The sequence below is a fragment of the Aricia agestis genome, chromosome 17, assembly GCF_905147365.1.
Source record: "Aricia agestis chromosome 17, ilAriAges1.1, whole genome shotgun sequence".
Lineage (NCBI taxonomy): Eukaryota > Metazoa > Arthropoda > Insecta > Lepidoptera > Lycaenidae > Aricia > Aricia agestis.
The window spans coordinates 8,883,650-8,908,333 of NC_056422.1; the positions used below are offsets into that span (position 1 = coordinate 8,883,650).

General features: G+C 36.4%; 1 protein-coding gene across 1 annotated transcript in view; it reads right to left on the reverse strand.

Moving 5' to 3' along the window:
• Window positions 1–2,326: 2,326 nt before the first annotated feature.
• LOC121735593 (transcription factor hamlet-like) overlaps window positions 2,327–24,684 on the reverse strand; it is a 138,064-nt gene continuing 115,706 nt past the window's right edge. Inside the window, exon 3 of the mRNA XM_042126452.1 lies at window positions 2,327–3,928. Coding sequence (XP_041982386.1) covers window positions 3,132–3,908 — 777 coding nt within the window. The 5' untranslated portion in view covers window positions 3,909–3,928 and the 3' untranslated portion in view covers window positions 2,327–3,131. The remainder of the gene's footprint in view (window positions 3,929–24,684) is intronic.

Consider the following 24,684-nt stretch of genomic DNA (forward strand, 5'->3'; position numbering starts at 1 on the left):
TCGCATAATAATATGTTTGACATATCACATAGCCCGGCTAAATTATCATCAATTTCTCTTATAGATTGCAGGTAAACTGACTCATTAAGTGATGTCTAAAATTGTGTAAAATACAAAAGCCATACTTCATAATTATGGTTTATTCAGATCGAATATAAACAAATTACTTACATTACGAATCGATCTTCTACTTTTATTGTGTTGATAAATTGATGACTTTGCTTCATCTAAATGTAGGTCTTGTAAAGCAACCAGGGTGCTGATAAAATCATAATATATTTTTGGACCCTGAATTAATTATTGCAGTGGAATGAACAGTGACATAACGAGTAGCTTGCGACACTTGTTCGACTTCACTTAACCTGTCACTTCCATTACACTTTTATATCCATCGTCAACCTGAGCTACCAAAATCCGTAACGTAACCTGCCGGCGACCGGTCCGGGCCGACCTTTTAAACGTAAACTTTATAATTAGTCGTCACCAATAAATGTCATCATTAAGCGAAAAGGAGCTCATTACTGCTTTCACGTTAACGGTCTCGAGATTTGCGTAATTTAGAACTTATAAAAACCGAGACCACAATGTTATAATTCGAAAGCGATGTTTTTCGATATGCAATAAATATTGTGTTGCGTGCGCACGCGCCGGTAACAAGCCGGCCGCGTCGTCGTTTTGCAACCAGCGCGAGCGCGGCCCCACCCTGCCGCTTCTAGTCATTAGTCGATCCGCGTTTCGACAAACTGTGGTCAACGCGACCTTTGCAGTTGAAAGTACTTTTCGTTTATGCTAATTTTGCGAACACTGGAAGTTCTAGAAAATTATAAGATTAATACAGATATTGGCATTTGGCTTGTGTTGAATAGATTTTTGGCTTCGATTTTCACAGAATTCAAGTAAGCTTTAAGGAAAAGTATGTTTTGGTTTTTTTACTATGTAAATGTACCCTCGATTCAACTTTTTATGCAACATTTCTAGTAACTTTTCTCTTGTTCGATCCGTTTCTAGTGTCTACAAAATGGCGTTATATGCAATTTTATAATAATTTGGATATCAAGCATTTACGCTTCACTCGTTTAAAAGCTTTCGTTTCTCCGCAATTATTGCCCAGGTTAGTTAGATTATTTGCGTTAAATTACGTTCGATTGGTACAATAAATTAAACGACTTGATTCTGGGCGGTAACGGAGTCGCCGGTTGCGAGTCGTAAAACCTATCATATTATAAACGGTACGGCCTAGGGCATTCATGATCTTAGAAATAGTTTAGTTCTACTGAACGAATCTAAACGGCTGTTTCATTATTAAGGTCTTGCTAGACGTGTTTTAGAAGCCTTTTTATGTGAACAGTAGAATAATATGTAAGTATCTACCATCCATCTTTTTATTAGAAAAATAACCGCATTAAATATGATTTCAAATGGCTTGGAAGTTGAATGCAGTCGTATGAGCTTTGTTCAAGCAAGCATCAAAATTAATTGTAATTTGTAACTGATTAGGTATAATATTATATGAGTGATTTTCAACTATACTTTACTCTGTGTTATGTATAAAGTTTATTCTTTATACAAATCTTATAATTTAGGGATAAGACAAAAATAACACAACATTCAAATTTAAAGTTATTTATTTTATTTTGACAAGGTAATCGGTGACCTTCGAGCGACTAAAATTTATAAAAAGTACAAAACGACATAGTTAATAATCTCTATTATTATTTAAACCTATTGATAAGTTAAGTAGCATCTCTAACGAGTAATTTTGGTGTAGTAAAGACATGGCAAGGACTTCAGGTAACATGATGAATTACAATGACGATGATGAACTGAATAAAGGATGTCCTACATTGCCTAGATTGAGAGATGAAAATTTTGTCATTACAATGTAAAAAGGATTTTTTTTTAACGTGCAGTAACGAATTTTTGAGGTGCTCTTACAGTAGAGCACACCTTTAAAGGTCCCTCTTCACATTGGGCTATGGTAGTTAACCATGATTGCAAAAGTTTTTTTTGCATAATCGACATTGATCATGGAAATGACGAATATGCCTGAGAAACGTTTGTGAGCGTTTTTATTGGTCCTTCTTGATTCAATGTGGAGATGACGTGTTACATCGGAAACATCTGCCTACTTCTGAATAGAAATTATGTATTTTTAGTCACAATTTACTGGGTTACAAAAATGATAAAATAACCACTGGTAAGATCATTTTGCGGCAAAATGATGAACAGTTTTCTCGTATACATAAATACATGTCTTTATAAATACTGTCTATTTAAATACTTTATAACATTATTTAAAAATGGAACTTTAAGCGATAGTTGTTAGTCATATATTAAAAACTTTATTACTCGTAACAATAATAGAGATCTATCTATACATAAAGGAACGTTTACACTAGTTCTTTGAGAGTTCTTTACATGGATTATTTAACTTTTAGACCGCCAATATAAATACAATCACAGTTAGCGAATATTACAAAAATCTGAACTTTTTACATTTTATCAACTACTATAAAACGTTTGCATCAAACATTTCTTTGCAGTCTGAACATAACAATTTGAACACTATGAACACTTCGTTTTTGCGGCGGCTTCGCCTATAGATATAATAATTTACACAACATTCGATATAATATCTCCACCAAATATATGCTCATTTCAAATAAATTCTCTAACATTTTATAAAATTATTTATTCTCAATAAGCAACAAGTTTATACGATTACTGGTAACCGGCGTTTCCTCTCAGACTAAAACTCTAACATAACATCGAAATAAGCAAAATTTACAAAAATAATACATTGACACTACTTACGATACGCTAGGAGCCTATGATACAAAATTTAAAACTAAATCCTGCTTTTATTTATCGGTAGAGAAAATTCGGTACACACTAGACTAAAACGAACGAAAATTATTTACATAATAGTATACAGGACGCCGCATCTCGCGGCTTCGTCGAAACTGCGGACATCTCCGAGAAGCGCCAGCGGAAACCGGCGGTGACGACGGACGACAGAAAATATGAGTTTTGGCATTTCGAGGGGGCGCGATGCAATCGAGCCGTATCTCACAATATTTACACGAGAGTCACTCGGACACCGGCCGGATTAGTGCGGCGCGCGCCCGCCATCAGGTGTGGTCGACCACGCCGGCGGCGGCGGCCGCGGCGGCGCGGCGCGCGGGCGCCACGCGGCCCATGAACGACCGGATCTCCTCGAAGTACGTCTCCTCCGGCGACCGCCGGCGGCCCTCGTCTCCGCCCTCCGCCTCGTGCTTCTTCAGGTGCCGGTCGAGGTTCGTCTGCTGGCCGAAGCAGCGGTCGCAGTGGCGACATCGGAACGGCCGCTCCTTGTTGTGGATGTTGCGCACGTGGCGCTGCAGGTTCGACGATATGGAGAAGGAGCGCTCGCAGTACTTGCAGCGGTAGGGCTGCTCGCCCGTGTGCGTCCGCAGGTGCCGCGTGAGATTCGCGCTGCGGGGGAACGCCTTGCCGCAGTACGAGCAGGTGTAGCGGTCCCGCGCCCGGTTCACCGCCGGGTTGGGCGGCACCGGGGGCGCGCGAGGGGCGCCGGGCGCGAGCAGCGTCGCCGCCGCGGCAGGCAGGAAGGGGTACCGGCCGAAGGACGCCGGCAGGGCGAGCGGCAGCCGCCGGCAGAACTGCAGCAGCGCCGGGTGGGCCGGGTGTGCGGGGTGCGCCGGGTGCGGCGGCGGGGACGCGGCTATCAGGTTGCAGTTCTCGTCTTCGAGCCTCTGGGGGCGCTTGTGGGTCACCCGCAGGTCGAGGGGCTCGTCGGCGCGCGGGGAGCCGAGCGGGGAGTGGGGGTCGCGCGGGGAGGAGGGCGGGGAGGCGAGGCGGCGCGGCGCCGCGTGCTTTTCGCGCATGACGGCCGCCGCGCACGCGCTCATCGGGCTCGTGCGCCACGGACCTGCAACGAACAAAAGATCGTGTTAATTAATCGTTCGTAGACCACTGAGCGGTCAAAGCGTTGACCACAGACACGGTACATATTGTGACAGCGTTTTGAACGACAATGTTCTGCTTGTAACTATGAATAGCCTTTCGTATTTATCTAATGTCACAATTATTTGGATCTAACCAAAACTTCAACATTGGATAATTACGTAACTAGTTGCAATAAATTGTTATATCATTGTTATCCAGAAGTAATATTACTATCATTATTATGATTCTATACCAGTTGATCACATAATTGGCGAGTGATGCGAGCGTCATCGCGGCTACGCGCTTGCGCCACCAAAACTGGAGCAGAAACGATGTTTTTTCAATCAATTATCTCCTGTACTTGTATCCATATTGATATCAGAATGTTATTGATCTCAATCGCAACGTGTTATCTGTAATTACTTAGTACGTAATTACAGATAACAGTTGCTACGACGTAGTTATAGACTAAACCAGTTTTTGCAACATCAATGCAAAACTTTGAATTGAGTTTTTTCGCAGTTATGTCGAGTTTTTTATGCGATAAGGCAACAAATAATAATATTATTAAACTTAATCCTTTCTTCAAGAAACAAATTAACATACTGCAATGTACCATGTAGCTTGTGTGTTACATCACTTATACCACAGTTGAGAGGATATCTATAGTCTATACCTTAAGCTCAAATCAGACCAGCCATGTACAGGGCCCCAAAAGTATTGAAAAAACTTTTTAATACTTAAATATTTATTGACCAACATAATCTTTTGTTTCGCTCGGTCATGCGTAATTGAATCGGCAATAGCAATAAAGCGGTTCACCCACACTATCTATTAGTTTAGTGATCGCTTTTACTTAACAACTTCATAATATGATCGATGGCGGTGTAACGCGCCCACGCGGGCGCGCGCCGTGTGTGCGCTGATCCAGACCGCAGATACAGGCGGTGACCATACGTCAATGTAAACCGGGATACTTCCTACTGTTGAAAGATATTGATTTGCTAATACTGTGTTATCTGTTTATTAGGCAACATATAAGTAAGAATATTCAGTAACATAGCTTAGTACAAAAAATTGTAAGAATGATTCAGCGAGGTCTCACTGCTTTGCGGTACTGCCGCTTTTCATATTATATTGAAACCACCACCACTGCGGCAACAGTGGTGAAATACCGCTACGTTGTTTCACATGGCGTATCACATTGATGCGTTGCGTTGCCGCAGCGTTTTAAGCAAATGACGGATGAACAAAGTGGTGGATGATGTTTTGTGCTGTCACAGTATTTTATTGTGCTGATGCATCGAAAGGCTAAGCTAGACAGCACAAATTATTCAATTTTAACACATGGCTTCAAACCAAAGTAGTTTTTAGCTTTTTCATAACTCTAAATACTATCGGAGGACCTACGTAACAACTTGTACATTACGTTAAAGATACGTCTACCAAAGCTTCATTGACTAGCTACATTGTATGCCTTATTCATGTTTTATGGTGCCCCTACAGAATATATTACGTTTTCATTAGGCGTAAAGTGTGACGGATTGGTCGTAAGGTTCGGTACCTGTTCTGCTTTCGATCTTGTTTCACAACAATTGCTGTGTTTTAAAAATTAACAGCCTACTGTTGGTACCTTTTAGATTTTTTATTATTAGGTGTAATATAGGCGTGCAAGTTTAATTGACATTCAGGTATATCTTGCACTAGTTTTTGGCTGCAACGTGGTTAGGACGAAATTGATTTTTCGCACAAGATTTTTTCCGGGGTACAACCTATTCTATATCCTTCCATGGGACTAGGACGTACCTCTAGTATCTCCAATTTAATCAAAATTGGTTCAGTGTCTTAAACTGAGGAGGTAACAGACAGTACCTAACACTTTTGCATTTATTATAATAGTACATACTTACTTTAGAACTACTTAAATTCCAAAAATTATAATAAGCTATTTATACTCAAGAAATTAAGTAAAAGTATTCCTACACTTGACTTCCAACCGGCCAATTTAAACAGAAATAATTCTATCGGAGCTCCATAGAGAATTTGTAAGGCCGCCTACACACAACACGAGTCTAATTTGTACCAAACCCAGTGCCATAAATCCGAACAGGCATTGACGCCTCAGCCTTATTTGGCGGATCGTGTCCGCCATGCCACATTATGATTTGTTACCGAAATATAGACAAACCACTACCTACAAAGCTTAGAGGCTATGGTATAGAGAGCGCTAGCTGTTGTGTCCTCAGATACTTGGAGTTTAACTTGACGACGTTGGAATTTTGTTGCGTGACACCTTCGAAATAGCAATAGTAATTATGGACTCTTAAGGGTCTGTTTCACCACTGTCCACCAATTTACATGACAGATCAAGTATGGAAAATCTGTCAAAAAAGTTGTGAATAGCCTATTAGGCACATTATCAGAAAGTGATGAAACAGGCTCTAAGTGGTATTTTAGAACAATTACCGAAATATAGACAAACCACTAGACCTACAGAGCTTAGAGGCTATGGTATAGAGAGGACACAACGGTCTTAGCATATGACATAGAGATATGCTAAGGCTGTGTTGTTATCAGATACTTGGAGTTTAACTCGACATTGGAATTTCGTTGCGTGATTAGACAATTAATTGGCAGCAATAGTAAAAAAAGACACTAAATGGTAATTTGGATGTAGAAGAGGATAAAATTTATTATTTTCTCTGTCCTCTCTTATGGGGTTTTGCCTTTGATGTTTTGTGAATCACACAGGTGCTGAAGCTTACGATCTTTGTATCACTTTCAAATTGTATATAATCTCGTCCATGGTTCAAAGTTAACTTGTGACAGGACCTTTATGCCGATAACTTAGGACCACTCCCATATTATGAATTCGGAGGTAACATAACTATGAGTGCTCTGTGCAACCAATCACCTTTTACTTAGGGACCTTAGAATCCAAGATGGCGCCGTATTTGAACTTTGACCAAGGATTATTGTTGAATGAAATTCGTACAATAATAATGATAATGTAATGAATATCTAAAATATAACTCTTATTAGATCTTATACCATAACCATTTTTGGGTAAAAATTTATCAAGGACAGTATTTTAAACTAGCTTCTCCCGTTCCTAAAAAGTCGTTAATTATATTATTGGGTGCATTAAAATTTATTATAATTACAATGCGGCAATTTCCAATTGCAAGCAACATAAAATTATACATTGATTATAAGAATGATCGGCGAGAGATTTTAAAAATCATTTTTCGAATTTTGCGTACAATTTGGCGTGTTTCCACAAACGTTCAAATAATTATCAGTAATTAGTGATGGTGTTGGGGGCGGGGCGTGTATGTTAATGCACACTCCGTGACCAATAGCAGTCGTCGCGCCGCCTCGTGATATATTAGCATTTGAATCGTTTCTATCATAAGCCACTCTAAAACGGTGTTGTGTATAAATTACCGCCTATTGCTGTAACATCACTAGTGACGTAACGGAGTTGTAGAAAATTGATATGATTTTTTGAGTTCCCAATCTAACGCAGGTTGGGTTAGGTTAGGTTGGTAGTATATATTTTTAAACTTGCTTATGTCCTTGAGATATGCCTTGTATTTCCTTAATTAGCATACTATAATATTGAACCTTTTCTATCATAAGCCACTCTAAAATGGTGTTGTTTGTAAATTACCGCCTATCGCTGTAACGGACCAATTGAACAAAGATACGCTTTTTTAACCGACTTCCAAAAACGAGGAGGTTATACGTTCGGCTGTGGATATGTTTTTTTTTTATGTATGTTCAACGATTACTCCGCCGTCTGTGAACCGATTTGCATGCGAGTGTACGCATAGGCAGTGTGGGAGGAGGGAGGTGCTGTACGCATGCCTATGCGTACACTCACTCATTTACTTAAAGGTGGAAGTTGTTTTCGCGGAATATTGCTAAAAATAATAACAAACTAAATTTACATAGAAATAGTTGAGATTTAGTAGATTTATGCATAAGGCACATTAAAGAGTAAGAATTATTTAACACTTTTTTGTCCATTATAAATTATTATTGTTTTTACCCTGGAAGTCGGTTTTAATTTTTTGTTAAAAATAATAATATTGAGTTCTGATCGAAAGTTAGGTTAGGTTAGTACTTAGTTTGCTGGTTTTATATTTTTGTGACGCAACAGAAATGTGATGAAATGTTGAAAAATAATAGGCTTTTATGGAGTTTCCAATCAAATGCAGGTTGGGCTAGGTCAGGGTGATTGTTTATATTATAAAGCATGTGTCCTTTAGATACGCTTTATATTTTCTAAATTAGCATATTTTAAATCATTATCATAAGCCAGTTTAAATTAGTGTTGTTTATAAATTGCTGCCTATTTCTGAAACAACACTAGTGACGTAACGGAGTTGTTGAAAAAAGATACGCTTTTTATTGACTTACCAATCAATCGAAAGTTGGGCTAGGTTGCTGGATTTTTAACCGAGTTCCAAAAAGGAGGAGGTTATAATATGTTCGGCTGTGGACTTTTTTTTGTAACGCGATAGAATACGTGTTGAAAAATAATAGGCTTTTATGGAGTTCCCAATTAAATCATCAAATGAATGTTGGGCTAGGTTTTATATTATAAAGCGTATGTCCTTGAGATACGCTTTATATATGTCGTAGGATGATTTGATAAATCGAATTTTCGCGAAAATTCTAGGGATTTCGCGAAAACACGGATTTATCAAATCATCCTACGACATATATTCTAAATTGGCGTATTTTAGATCATTATCATAATCCACTTTAAATCAGTGTTTTGTATAAATTACCACCAATTGCTGTAACAACACTAGTGACGTAACTGTAGAATCATAATAGATTCGCTTTTTATTGAGTTCTCAATTTAGCGAAAGTTGTGTTAGGTTAGTTTACTGGTTTAATATTTTTGTGGTGCAACAGAATAGCTGTTGAAAATAATAGGCTTTTTATGAATTTCTCAATTTAACGCGGGTTGTGTCAGGTTAAGTTGTTGGCTTATATTTTTAAGCTTGCGTAAGTCCTGAAGATATACCTTATATTTTTTATAGATTTAAAAAAAGGTTATTGCTAGGTTGTAGTGATATATTTTCTCTACCACAAGAATTCTGTCTACAATATGTAAACTCAATATGCATATTGAGTTAAGTCAAGTTAAGTAAACTGAAAAACTAAATTACAATGGAAAATAATAAAATATCAAAGTCAAAGCTTTAGTTAAATTACCTTTTCACATGATTAATTTACACTAATTGTCTTATTTGTTTGGCACAAAAACATTACACTTAACCTGCATAATTTGTTAGGGAGTTAAGTATAGTAATAAGTGTTGTATTGACTCTCGTTAATCTGTCATCATGGCGCTAATGTTTTAGGTATCGTGACTACGTCTCATCAATCACGTGAGGCGTAAACATCCACCCCTCCACTTGATCTTTATTACCTTGAGATAAAGGTTAGAATCGCGTGAACTATGTTTTTGTAGACATTATGATTCGCTGTAGTACGCTATGATACGCGTTTTGCATGGTCGCTTGTGCGTAACATATGGGTGGCGCTTCGAAGTCCTATATGTAGATATTATGTACGAGAAACATACAAAACATGTTAAAATAACAGCTTTTTTTCAAAATCACAACCCAGAAAATAGAACCTTGTATTAAGGAACGTGACATTATGTGGGCTCCTTTCCTTTTTTTTTGTAAATTATGTTTGTATTGATTTGGTTGTAAATATTTTAAAAAACGTAATAAATAAACAATAATTACGTAATTAAATTTTGTTTACACATCTCGTCGTATCAGTTGATCTTTTTTTCCCAATATAGCAAAGGAGGTTAAAAATATCAGCAATTATTATCTATCCATACATAGACAATAATCATAAATTCGTACCCGATTGGGTCATAATATTTATTTATGAAGTATTTCCGTTTGTATTTAAGTTGTGAAATATCGCACGAATAGCGCACATAGTCTCTCATAAGATCGCGGCCGCAGGAGATTCACACGGAGTTTTTTCGATCTATCGACAATCTGTGATTTATTTCACAGCACTATTTTAGGAAACAAGTCGCGTCGAGCGCCATAAGGCGAGTTATGATTGAAACTAGATTTCGCTTGTGGCTTTTGCTTTTGGCGTTATTTTTTTAGTAAATTGACTTTTAAGACGGTAAAAGCCAAGCCTTGATTCCTTGCAGGTCATTTATTTTATAAATTTTAAACTCATAGAATCACAAAAACAATGAAGTATTTAAAACCTGCTTCGAATACTAATAATGACATTAAACGGCTAAAATAAATTTCCTCTTCAAAGTGCCAAATTCATTCATCAAATAAGTAGGCAAAAGTTTTTTGATTGAAAAAATCTGTACTCAAATGTTTTTCTTTTTAAACATAGATTAATGCAATGTTAAAAACACTAAGAAAACAGCAAGTAAAGCTACGCGAGAAACAGCTAGTTCATATTAAATAGGTCTAGCCTACGAAGCTTGGTCGCGTCGAGGAAAAACTACTGATATACGAGGCCACATACTGTAGGACAGAAGCATACTCATCTAATGCCTCCTTAGCTATAAACGGACGAAGCATTCCATTGATTTTATTACGCGTGTAACTTATATCGATAGTATAATAATACGTGAAAAACTAAGCGATGCGACACAAGGCAATACAGACATAATTACATCTTAAGAATGGTAATCTTTTTATTCGCTTTGGAATTGATTGAGTTAAGACGTTTATAAATGATTCTAAAATGAGATTTATCGTTTAAAGTGCACTACACAAAAAACACTGCTTTGAAGAAAATGAATCTCTACTTTTTTAGCTATAGGTATCGTATTTTAAGGGTTGATTCTGATCGCAACGCGATGCGTAGATGCATTTCTAAATTTATATGGATTTGACAGATTCGCAACACTTCTCGCGCAATTGAAATCTGTCAAATCCATACAAATTTATGCCGCGCCACCGCCTCGCCTCGTCGCGTTGCGGTCTGAATTGACCCTCATGAACATGATACAAGGGAGGTGCTTCTATTGTCATGTTATTTTTCAAATATGTATGCATCAGTTGGCAGTTTGCCAAAACAGTTTATGACGTAGAAGTTCGGTAATCGGTATGCTTCCATGTTTGTTTTACATTTGTGGTAAATAAAGAATTTGATTTTCTAAAATAAAGTTGTAAAGATAAGCTATCCCAGATCTGTTGATCAGAACAAACAATCAGTCAATCAGTCAAACAATCAGAACAAACAGTCAGTCAGAAGTGGGATTAATTAAGCAATTACTAATATATACGAATACACCAAAGATAATTGCGATTAAATAAAAACCAAGTCAGTTGTGGGAATGAGAGCGCATGCGTGGAGTACGTGAGAAAGCAGGACTCTTTTTGCGGATGTTAGCCCACAAGCCATCAGATATCGTAATGCTTATTGCAAATCAATTTTGTGAGATTTTCTCAGTGTTTTCAATGCAATGTACGTCTGTACGTCATATTCGTAGGTCCCAGGATTAAATAATAACGACGAACAATCGTCGTATAATATGTTACGGTTTATTTTATCTCGGAGTGTTAAGAGGATTCCACACCGCCCTTTTTTCCATACAAACGTTGTCCCCTGTTTCCTCCCTGGATAATGCTAGTAGAGTTATAATTTTTTTCCTGAATATCTACGGCCACTAATACGATGTCCCTATGTTTTCTTTTTTTTCATAATTTTATTATTAAATAAGATATGAACGTTCAAAAACCCAAAAAAATGGCCAGATTTTCCGCTGTGTTCAAACGTCCAGAAAACAGATTTGGCTAGATTATACAAAAAAAGCAAAACATAGGAACACAGCTCAAGCCTTTTTTTTATCTATAATGAAAAAATTACTTAAATCGGTTAAGTTTTGGAGAAGGAATCAGGGGACAACGAATCGTTGATTTTCTGGATTTTCTGCAGTTGTCTCTATCGCGTTCTGCGGTATAGGCTTGAGGTAAGGGAGACAGCTATAGATATTACACGTACTTTTTTTTCATTTCTCTAGCCCCTGTTGTATCCTCTTAAGAGTCCGGGTGCCATCGAAATTCTCATACAAACGTAATACCAAGATCATTTCCCATACAAGAAAATTTATTAAATAAAGAATCATTTTACTGCGGGAAAACAGCCAAAATGTCACTTAGTATAGTATATAATATACAACTTTTACTATCGTAAAGGCTCAAATTATTCTTTACAAAATGTGTGTATTAGTAGTAATATTATATTTCTACTTACTACCTAGTACCTATCAGAACTTCTTCCAAGCTGTCACGCAAAGCGGGTTAATAGCAAAACAATGGAATTAATTTTATCAGCCGGATTAGGCTGTCGTGGTGACCAGATTAAGTCCAGCCCGAGGAATAACTGTCATGGCTGTCTTATTGACAAGTGTAACCTTGGGAAGTAAGCGGGGCTAAGTAATATCATCATGGAATATTATCGAAAAGAATATAATTGAGGAACTGAATTAGGAGAGTTGCGCTTACGGAGGAAAGATGTGAATTCTGTGAGAGCTGATAAAGTTAATATGTGAAAAGACTGAAAAAACATGCTTAGATAAATAAAAAAATTGTGAAAAGCAACTTACAGTAAGTTGTTGTTTTTTATAGTAAGTAAGTTGTCATTTTATATCATAGATTCGGTACGGTCACAATAGACATAACTACCAGTAGTTCGACTGATAAGAAACGGACAGGTTTCAATATCTGTCAAATTCGTCGGGTTTCACTAGGATTATGAATGGATTGTCCCTCGCGCTGGCTGATATAATTTATTTTTAAATATTTAAAATAAATATTTCAAAATTGGATTCTGACAATTTTAATCGCATGTGCCAAAACACAAACAACAATACGACCAAAGAGGAACACCTCCATCGAATATGTCATATTTTTAAATTCGTAGGTAACAAGTTAAGAACCCTAGCGACGATTTTTGTCATAATACATCAAATTTTAAAATTTTAACATCAGTTCTAAGTCGGCATACTCTATCATTCTGTCTACTCTGGTACGGTGTAGTAGATGACCACTATACCGAGAGAGAGAGAGAGTCCTATTATATATAGGACACAGGCCAAATTATATCGATATAAATAAATAAATTACACCTACCTAGCTTGTTTTTTTATCCCTTGAACGGTTTTCTTGACAAATATTTTGTGTTAAGAACAAAACAATTGACCCGTTAGAAAGACTTTATTCTAAATAAGTGGGGTCTAAACTTTTATACCGTGTCTGAACACAGACAGGCTTTTAAACAGAATAAGTTACCCTATTGTACCACAAAGGTACGCCTATAAAGGTGTCTACTAAAAATTCCTACACATAAGATCTTTCAAGGAAGTGGGAATAAACCAGAAACTACATAAGTTTGCCTATATTTCATGTAAACTGAGTTTTTTTTTTATGAAATAAGGGGGCAAACGAGCAAACGGGTCACCTGATGGAAAGCAACTTCCGTCGCCCATGGACACTCGCAGCGTCAGAAGAGCTGCAAGTGCGTTGCCGGCCTTTTAAGAGGGAATAGGGTAAAAGGGGAGGGTAGGGAAGGGAAGGGAATAGTTGAGGGTAGGGAAGGGAATAGGGTAGGGGTTAGGGGATTGGGCCTCCGGTGAACTCACTCACTCGGCGAAACACAGCGCAAGCGCTGTTTCACGCCGGTTTTCTGTGAGAACGTGGTATTTATCCGGTCGAGCCGGCCCATTCGCGCCGAAGCATGGCTCTCCCACGTATAAATACGTAAAATAATTTAAATAATCCTTTATCTTTAGGAATTTGTATACTACTGGTAGTCGCTATAGCAACTATTTTAGTACTATAAAGTATCTTATTTAAATAACTGATAATATTTTATATAACATAAGTTATTCCTTGAGGTCAAATTTACAGCTAACAAAGCACATAATGTATTTTCATTACTTATTCAGAATATAATCTCCACGAAATTGTGTACGGGGTAGAGATAACAGTGCCGGCTGTAATAATTTATATTGTACCATTAGGACGTTTGTCCATAGCCACCGTCGCCGGGACGTCACCGACAAAAATTCAAATAAAATGCCACTGTATGTTCTAAGCTATAGGTCTCATTTTGCTGTACACCACTACAAAGCAGCAGCGACATGGGTCGATAGACCAATGTCGACAGAAAATGCAATCTATAGCCTAGGTCAGGGGTTCCCACCTTTTTCAGCCTGCGGCGCAGTTACGCATCAGTCATCACAATATTTTGTCACGTTAGCTATTTGCCTATCATAAATAATATGTATATAATATAAATAAACACATAGTTAGGTTAAGCAGGTAAATAGTAATAAACAAATATAATTGAATTAATATTATACTTTTATTGTATAATATCTGTGGTTTTGGATAATGATGGAGGATCGACTCACGGTGCCCCTCTTGAATTTCCACGGGGCACCAGGGCGCCGCGGCGCACTCTTTGGGAACCACTGGCCTAGGTCATAAAGCAGTATATTATTTGATGTTTCGCCGGTGACGTCCCGGCGACGATGGCAGTGGACACGGCTAGAGTAAATCCTGTAAGTTGGTACATTTGCATTGGTGATTCGGAATTACGGTGACATTGGATATATTAAAATGATGTACGGTGCTTGATTGCGGATAGGATGTTCATAATTCGTATACTATATATTCTAAATTCAATTACTTAATTTGTTACGGAGATAAATAGCTTTCTCCGGATAAATTCCAAAATGGTACTAGTAATGAAGTATTTTGTATCAATGTCAATAATATGCCAATTTTCTCTTCACAAAAACAATTTTTGTGAAATATTTTTTCGAAATATCAAAAAATTTTTTGGGATCTAAAATATATACTACATTTTAGATCCCAAAAATTTTTTGACTCTATGTCTATGGATAAATCAAAGATTATAAATAAATGGATAATATTGTAATTACGTTAGCATGAACTTAAACCCGTTACCAAATTAATAATTATGTCTTACTTAATTATTTCGTATAATTGGACTCGAAATAGCTTGGTGATTACTTTGAATTATTAACTAATTGGCTAAGTTTGTTCTAAATTCCGTGAGTCACAAAACGTAATATGGGTCAAAAGTACAGAGAGTTTCAAAATAGGTCCTCATACCGAAATAATACAATAGTCAGGTCGTAAGCTGATTCGGACTTAGGGCCAAAACGTGGGCTTTAGCGGTAGATGTAGCGTTTAGGGCAGCGATTGTCAAACCTTTTTTGGTGTCGGAACCCTTTTAAGAAGTGAAATTTTCAACAATAATATTTTGCGAAGCCCCAGGGCTTTGTAGGGTATATTTTGAGTATGATTGGTTTAGCGTATTTAAGTATTCGTTATTATAGTAATGTGCAAAGTAAAACGCCTCCGTGATCTGCTAGTTGTTTACAGCTTGGTTCTTGCTTCAGAGGTTCGGTTCGGTTTCCGCTATACAACCAAAAATTGGTATTTCAAGTGTTGTTTCAGACAAACAAGCAGACAAATACATTTTCGTATGTTAGATGAATTCCAGGACCAAATTTAACCTTCCTTCTTAGTTAGTGGCCCTACGGTCGTGCCATAATAATCTCGGTTAGCGAAATCCCTACACGACATTTCGCCAACGCAGCCGTACGTAGGTGGTCATGCCTTTATCAGACAATGCCAGCTAGCCGTTGGATTTTATTAGTCGTACCTACAATAAATAATAGTGTCGCGTCCCGAGCATACGCGTCACACTTTACAGCTGTCTAAATTAACTTACAGCCGATATAAATTAAAACGTCCGGCCTTTTTATTGCCTTTGTATTGTGTTACGCGCAATTCTGCGGGTAAAAGCAATTGTCTTTAGTTTATTGCTTATCAATTTGAAAATGTATCTGTTTGTTTAACAGGCCACATAACGAATGGTCCTGAGCTTTTACAGGGTTTATTTTTCACTAGCGCTTTTGATTGGCTAACGTCTGAAAATTAATCAATCAATAGCTATTTAATAAATAAGCTCCTGTTAAAAAGCCACAGAAACTGCACATATTACTTTTTTTCTATTTACCATACAGATCTGTTATAACTTATTATATACCTTCGACACGTTGTATGCTTTCTAAAATATTTTGATAGATTAAACGCGTAACATGGGATTAAGGCGATTGTCGATTTATAACAAGATATGTGATTATTATTGACAAACTGCCATAGCAGGTGATTAATTTTTGTAACACATTTACGAAATGAAAACACAATTCAGTATGTAGATTTTAATCACGCCTTAAAAGAGAGACTCGTAGTATGGGCGGGGCGCGTGCTGTCACCTTATAATTGTTTTATTAAGATTTATAAGGTTAAGATTAATAAGGCGTTGCTCTATTATAAAATTATTCATCTCAATAATTGTAGAGCCTTGTTAAAGTGTAAGTACAGACAGCGGCGAAAGTTGCAAACATTTATAGTAGGGTAGGCGCCTAGGAAACCGTAATATTTATTATCAAGACATTTATTGGAAAATTGGAAACTAAGTACTGCCTGCAACTTTGCCATAATAATTAAGTGCATCACACACGAAGAGGTGACAGACAGACAAACACAGTCTTGCATATTTTATAATGGATAATGATAACCAACATAATATTATTATAGTCAAATTTCAAGAAAATAGAAATATTGAATTACTATAATAGTATTATAAATATTTTATTTGAAGTAGTCATGCAGAAAATCACAGTATTACCTTAAGAATGCAATGTTATGTAACAATAATATATGCGGAGATAATCTAAAGAAGATAAGTACATAATGTACCGCTAGTGGAATATTAAGTAAATAAGGCGTGGACGGTAACCGCCCACAAGTATGATAATTCTGACATTTGCTTCCACATCGCGACTTATTTCGACCATCGAAAGGTTAGCTTTGCGAAAATCATTGCTCTAATATGCATTTCGTGCTTGGGAAATGTGGGAGCAGAAATTTTTGGCAGCTACGTATTCATATTTTTTTATTTCAGGTTCAGCATCTTCAACCGCTGCAAGGTAAGTAAATAATTTTAAATATTGTCATATTTTTTTCATATTTTTAAATATTGTCTGTTTTGGAACGACTCATACGCAAAGTCGAATCGTCGTCAAATTATATATTCTATCGTTTTAAAGGAAATGTTCCTATGATAAGCGGTTAAAAATCTAACGTCCGGACGAAGAATATACGAAAATTGGGCTACTGGACTATAGCTGCCTTTTTCATTCGCACACAAAAATATTTTTTCAAGCATACGTTAGTCGTCTCGTCATAAGACAGATTAAAAATATTTTCAAGACCATTGTGAAAATTACAGCTATAGGTTTCTTCAATCTTAGATTTTTCCTTATCATAGGGTAAATTACTAGTAGATTGGACAGTACTGAGTCATTGGAAAAAGCACAAAAACACAATATTTATTAATGTTGCTAAAAATCGCCTACTTTTAAAGTAAAAGAACGCCCTATTTTAAAGAAGAACAGGTAGTTTTTAAAGCAACCTCAATAAATAGTGTTTTTGTGCTCTGTCCAATGACTAGAACTGTCCAATCACTAGTCATGTTCACCATAATATGTGATTTTCTACCCGACTGTACTTCGAAGTATGCAGTTTGCAGGTCAAACCTTGTTGCCCGTGGCGACCGGATGCGGCTAGTGTCACGGATTATCACGTATCTATCGGACCAAATATAGACGTGTACAGTACACCGCAATAGAATCTGTAACACGTTATATATACATGCAATAATAAGCTCTGTAGCTTCGCAATAAGTAAACTTTTCCTGTGGTAATGTGTACTTGCGTCTACTATAATTAAACAGTTTTGATGAGTGAAAGTTGTACGTCGGTCGCTATTATTTTTACTCGAAATTGATTTTCGAATAATAAATTGGTTCATAATCTTTAATCACTATTTACTTAACAGTGGGATTGTTACGACTGCGATATTAGAAAGTGAAACTAAATCGCTAAAGACACTGTGAAATTGTATAATACATCCTCTTGTCATTTCCTTTACAATACATTTTGTGTGAGTATGTGTGGCCATTTAGTTGGAAACATTTACTTGGAAGTAACGAGCATTTGGCCACACATGCAACTCTTTTGATGTACCGAGTGTTCATGGGCGAAAATAGTCGCTTTACACGTTTGTACGTCTGTTCCCAAATTTTATTAAAAAAAAAACTTGAGAGGTGATAAGGGACACCCGAATGGAACGAAGTTATTTCTTATGTTCAAAAAACCTGTAAAAACACTCAAATTAAAAAAAGAAAAACCATCTATTGTAATACTAACAACGCGTCGCTGTACTTTATTTAAAAAAAAGCTATCTAGTTGACGCACAGGAATACTATCAACGCCCTCTGCGCCTACCATGCAGGTACTAATAAAAAAGTGTCGAGGACATATATCGTCCTCTCCCTTTACGCCGAACGCGCGATTTGTTCCGAAACCCACTGCAACTCCTGTAAAGTCAAGCTCGACTACGAAAACCATTAGATGTGATTTTAGGAAGCACAAAGAACATTACAGAACTGTCTTGAGACCCGCAACGAAGAAAAGTAGTAGTAAGAAGTATTCCAATTTATATCTGATGATACTACGTACTTTGGTCATTAAAAAAATTGATTTTATATATTTTTTACCACACAATGTAAGCCAAGATTTCCAGACCTCCAGAAACTATTATCCTTTGCTGTATTTATTCAATTATCAATTTAAAGATGCATACTTGGTGTTTTTACTTCCATAATTGTATGCTACGTTAGCAAATGAAGGCGAGTCAGTAATTATTTCTGCAGCCGTGGGAATATATTAATAACAACTTAATTTTATTTTATCACGTATACACGTACACGATCTTGCTAAATATAGGGTTTAGATAACTTTATCTATTTTTGTGGGATTAAGGAGTTTTATAAACATAAGCTAAGGAAAGTAAAAATTAATCAAACTCGAAGAATTTTCTTAATTCTTAGAGACTACAATTAAAAAAAGTGTTCTGGTTTATATTATGCCCAAAGCACACGTTGTTTTAATTTTTATTAAATCTGAAGTTGATCGTATTGGCGGAAATTTAGAATTGTATGTATTTCAATGCTCAAACCTTATCTTATAAGCACAAAAACTAATTCAATACAGGTCCAGCCGAATCATAATATAATAAGAATACGAGATTTCTGTGTATATGCATTTTAGTGTATAATAATACGAGCTTTTGCCCGCGGCTTCGCTCGCGTTAAGAAGTATTATTATATACAAACTTTCATCCCCTATTTGAGCCCTTAGGGGTTGGAATTTATCAAAATCCTTTCTTAGCGGATGGTTGTTAGTATACTAGTTGCTTATCAGTTAAAGTTACAAATGTGTTAAACCCATAATTATTTGTCTCTTCGACTAAAGCGCAAATTCATGGCATAACCCTAAGCTATCACTTTTTGCAGTCTAGTGTGGTCTGACCTTAACATTCCATATTTTTTAAGATTCGTGATATCATTGCCGCTGCTCCAGTTATAGCATCCGAATGGTAATCAACCGGTTGACATTGCGCACGTATTGTACGTAATTATATATGTATGTGTATGTTACTACAATATCTATATTCAATATCATAAACCCAAAGAGTTGTTTGTTTTAACACGCTTTTCGAAACGTAACCGTTTTAATTTGACCGATATATATATATAATGTTAAATATATTTTATTTAAATCCACATTGAATCTCGACAAATTATATGTCTGAACCTCCCGAGGAATCATTATATTGATTGGTGAAAAGTGCATAAACATCCGTGCATACAGGATGATTGTATGGAAGTCTTCAAATTTTACTTAGTCTCTTTTATTGAAGTTTTAGTGGCAATAGAAAAACGTAATTTATGAAAATGCCAACTGTCTAGCTAGCGGGGTTCTTGAGATACAGCCTAGAGACGGACACACAGACAGGCTGCTGCTGTCTTTGTAATAATTAACGAGTAGAATATTTTCTGTCTTTGTTATCAACTTATCACATTTTGTTGACGCGGAGGAAGTCGCGGGTAACAGCTAGTATAAAAATAAATATATTATATTAATTTAGTAAAGTTAAAGCCAGTGGCAGGGCAAGATCTAAATTTGACGTGGGCAAGATGTTTTGCGAGGCCCCCTGATAGATGACGCAAGAGGACGGTTTTTGTTGAGCGAAATTTTTTTTTAAACTCATTTTTTATTTATAATAAATTGAGTATCAAAACACTTCATCGCGGAAAAATGCGGAAAAATACATGAGGAAATTTTATTTTAGCGGGGGCAACCACGGAACGTCTAGCATCCAATTTCCTAAAATACACAAAACTCTTTAGGACAAAATATCGCTTTGGTTTGCCGAAGTTATGTCTTTGCAAAATACGCAGAAGAAAATATCCTTTTTTCAATAACTATACCGAGTAGGAATCATATTTGTAATTTAATTTGTTCACTAGGCTTTAACAAAAAGTCTGGTAATTGTCAATTACTTCAAGTAATTAATTGACAATTACCAGACTTAGGTGAAGAAGGGAGTAGAGATCTAGAAACAAATAATATAAAGCATATTTTTAATTAACAAACATTATAAATTTGTAAATTACGTCTATTTAATTATATGTTAATAAGCATATCAATAAAATCAAATTTATTATTATTACAACTTTAATTATATCCGATTCTTCGTCGTGACGCAAATAACAGTAATAAGGAAATAGTAATTTGTACAGTACATCTATATTTTGACTCCATTAATTGAACAAATAATAATTATAATTAAATTATACTAATTTATTTTTGTATTATAATTTTAAGTTATTAGTAAAAATAAAAGAAAAGATGACTTCGATGAAATTTGGTATGAAGATAGAAAAACTTGCGCGATCGTTGCAGGTAACACAATATTGTCCTAATAAAAATATTCACAAAACCAAAAAAATTGTACAATTTTATCATCTTTATCTGGCTGTTTGGAAAATTCACGTGACAGATAAAGTCAACGAACCTTGGATAATATAAGCAGCAGAAATGTCTCTATTAGTAAGAGGATTAGTCTTTATAATATATAAAATTTACTAGTATATTTTAGGCCTTGTCATAGCATGAATATGTTATGACAAGGCCTAAAACGTTTGTTTTGCATGTTATTGATTTAGAGGCAATTTAATATTACCTAGTTCTACACAGAACCCTTAGAGAAAAAATCTTCTAAAAAGACACAGGCGCCGTACCGTATCACGGTGGCGGCGTCGTGCCGTAACCCGGTGCGGCGCCGTACCGTATCATGGTGGCGGCGTCGTGCCGTAACACGGTGCCGGCGCCGCGCCGTGTCTGATGGGGACGCAGCCTAACTGTTTACGACTTGACCGTAACCAAATATAAGCAACTTGTTGGTGGCGTTGCCATGGCATGACATGATTTAGACATGCGCAATAAAAGGTTTTGTGGCGCATGCGCCAAAAATAGAGACAATTGACGGATCGGCGGCGACAGCCACCGAGTACCGAGTACCGACTTTAATACGATATTTACTTCTATTTCTTTCGAACAAGGTGAAAAATGCAAACGCATTGTTTAGGGCTCTTACATTTCATGGATTCGGGTGTTTCCGTGATTACGACAATTAGCGAAGATTTTTATGCGCATTATTAAGAGCTCACCTGACTCTAAAAATCAAACATCGTCCGTCTCTCTTCACACTCACGCCCGTCTTTCATATGCCAGGTGAAAAAGGACGGCGCGGAATCATCGCCGAGTTAGTTTTACTTGAATAAAAGACGAACTATAATGATTATGAAAAAAGTGTTTTGAGCAAATTTAGGTTTTATCAATACCATTTTAGATATTAAAAATATTAAAGAAAAGACAGCAAACTTCGAAGATCCAAGCAAAAATGTGTCTAAAACAAGGTTTTTTGTAAAAAAGAAACCATCGAGCATTTTTTGAGTAATCGTGTTTTCGTCTTGAGCATTTAATCTTTATGAACTGAAGTTACTTGTGTCAAAAAAACAGTTTTCTAGACCTTACAGATTTTGAGATCTAGGTTAATGTATGTAGTCAAGTTAGGGTCATATGGGCTCTTAATTTGGAAGTACTGTATAATCCTATGCATTTTTGATTTTAAACTAACTGTCGCACTCAGAGACATTTAATATTGATCTAAGTTTAATTTGATAAAGAGTTAGATAAAGTATGGAGCTTATGTCAAAATCTTCATTTAATTACATTTAAGTAAGAAATTAGTATTGGTCTATGAGTGCGGCAGTTAGAAAGTTAAAGAAAGCTTTTTGAGCAGGGGTCCAGTTAAAGTTAAATATTACAGAATATGCAATTTTAAATATATCTTACCAAGAAATTAATGTTTCAAGTTAGTCATTGTAACTGGAAACTGAACCAAAGTGTAATCAGGACTTTAAGTAGACAAATTACCTGAAACAAACAAGTTGTCAAAGTGACAAGTCGCCCTGTTTGCGATGGCTCAGGTTTATAAGTTATTACACATTGTACATTACAATAAAACAATATAGCCTACGATGTACTTACTGACCCAATTCTCGCAGGTGGACAGAACTGGTTCCATGTGCCATGCCAATATCACCCGTATGTACCTCGTGTGATCTGATACACTTTTTATGCACAGATCAACGTTTTAAAAGCCTTTATATAAAGAGATTGAGCTATAAATTATGCAAATGGTGGATGAAGTGTAGTTATCGAACTAACAATTTGGAATCTGTCGTATTTAAAAAAAAAATGGAGGACTTATGACCTAGAAAATGATTTTTAACCAAAAAAAATGTGCATTTTATGTAATGCCAATATGTATAAAGGGTGTAACAAAACTAAGTGATAATACTTTAGGGTGTGTAGTGGGGTAGCAGCCTTGAAGGACCAATTTTTTTTTCAATTTGTATGGGCCAGCGCCCCCAGCGTCACGAGTTTCCCTATACAAAAGTGAAAAAAAAGCTCTTTTAGCGCTGCTACTTTCACAGTGAACTCTCTACAAGGAACACATACACACCCTTAAATATTATCACTTAGTTTTGTTACACCTTGTATATAAGCCAGATGAAGAAGTAGCTAAGTTACAAGGTTTGTTCGAGTTATTAAAAGGAAAAAGCATTTGCATTTATGTTATATAAAATATTAGTTATCCACTTTATTGACTTACGTCTTCAATTGTGTTTGTTGTTATAGTTGTCCGAATTTTGACGCGGCCTTGATGATAATATTTCTCCCTTTAATTCTAAGTACTCACATACTGTTTTGTTCGATAGTTTTACAAATCGAACAATAACCACTATGTAGGCCGCAAAACTGACAGCTCGAAAACTCGCTTCGAGCCGGCTCGATATTAATTAAATAATATGTCACATATGTTATTTCCTTCGAATCGGAGTAAAACTTTCGAGCAAAACCGTATGTGAGTACTTAGCATTAAAGCAATGCTTACTTCTTTTTGATATTTATTGCAGTGTACTTTACTTTAGTACTTTTTTGCTACTTGATCTCGTTCCTGAATTCCCTCTTAAATTAAAGAAATAACCGCTATGACTGGAAAACTTAACCCTTTGGACGTAGGCATTTGATTTGGAGTAAAAGACTTAAACGCGCACGAATAAGTTTTTAATTGTTTATTAATATTATTATGAATATCATTATAATATTATCGACTTAAATAATATTATAATTTTAGCCATATCATGATACTATTTAGTAGTATAATCTCTGAATTGCCTTGCACTTACACGGTTCAAATTAATACGGAGTAAAAGACATAAACGCGCGCGTAGCAGCTCGTAAAATCTTTAAATAATATTATTAACATGTATAGTACGAGGGCCAGGTGTTAATCGAATACACATAAAATATTTTAATATCTAGATCACAGGTGATAGGCGTAATCTTCATTTATTTGTTAAGATTGTGCCTTGTAATACCTCAGCTGTAATATATGGTGCCCAAGTTCGTTGGGTAAAAATTCGTTTACAGCGGGGAACCATTCCAAACTGAGTTGAAAAACTATTCTGTATTTTCAGGGACACAGTGAGTTCTGTAAAAAAATATTGAAATCGGTTCAGCGCAGTGAATGAGAAGATAAATATAATTTAGCAGACCTAATCAGGGGGTCTATTATGACCATTCACGGAAACTGAATTGTTCCAGGCAATAACCACCCAAGTCAGTTCACAATGGAGCAGTGTGTTTTGTCTATGGTTTTGTGCTCGTTTTGTGTCACGTGATCGCTGGCTGGCTGGAAAATCACTGGAAAATAGAGCTCATAGTACCAAAACGACAGCCAGTCACTTTGAGGACGTAAAGTGAACGGATTTAAGAGCTCATAATAGGCCCCCAGCACTAATATTATAAGAACTAAACCCCAGGGCTTCGCGGAGACACTTTGACTATGGCTGGTCTACTATGGTAGTGGTATACTAGATATTATAGTCTAATATGTCCTGCTTAGTCACCGCGATTGACAGCAATACACGAATCTCCCAGTCATCGAAACCTTAGCACGTTAACATCGTCAAGTAGCACGTTTTGCTTTCGCCACATTACAGTGAAATGGTCTAAGCTGTGTCTTTAGACTTACTGTCGATCGAAATTACACCGCACGAGCGCGGCGACCCACCTGTTCGGCCATGACCATGAGCGGCAGCGATGGCGGTAGCGTGCAATAATATATTTTTTTC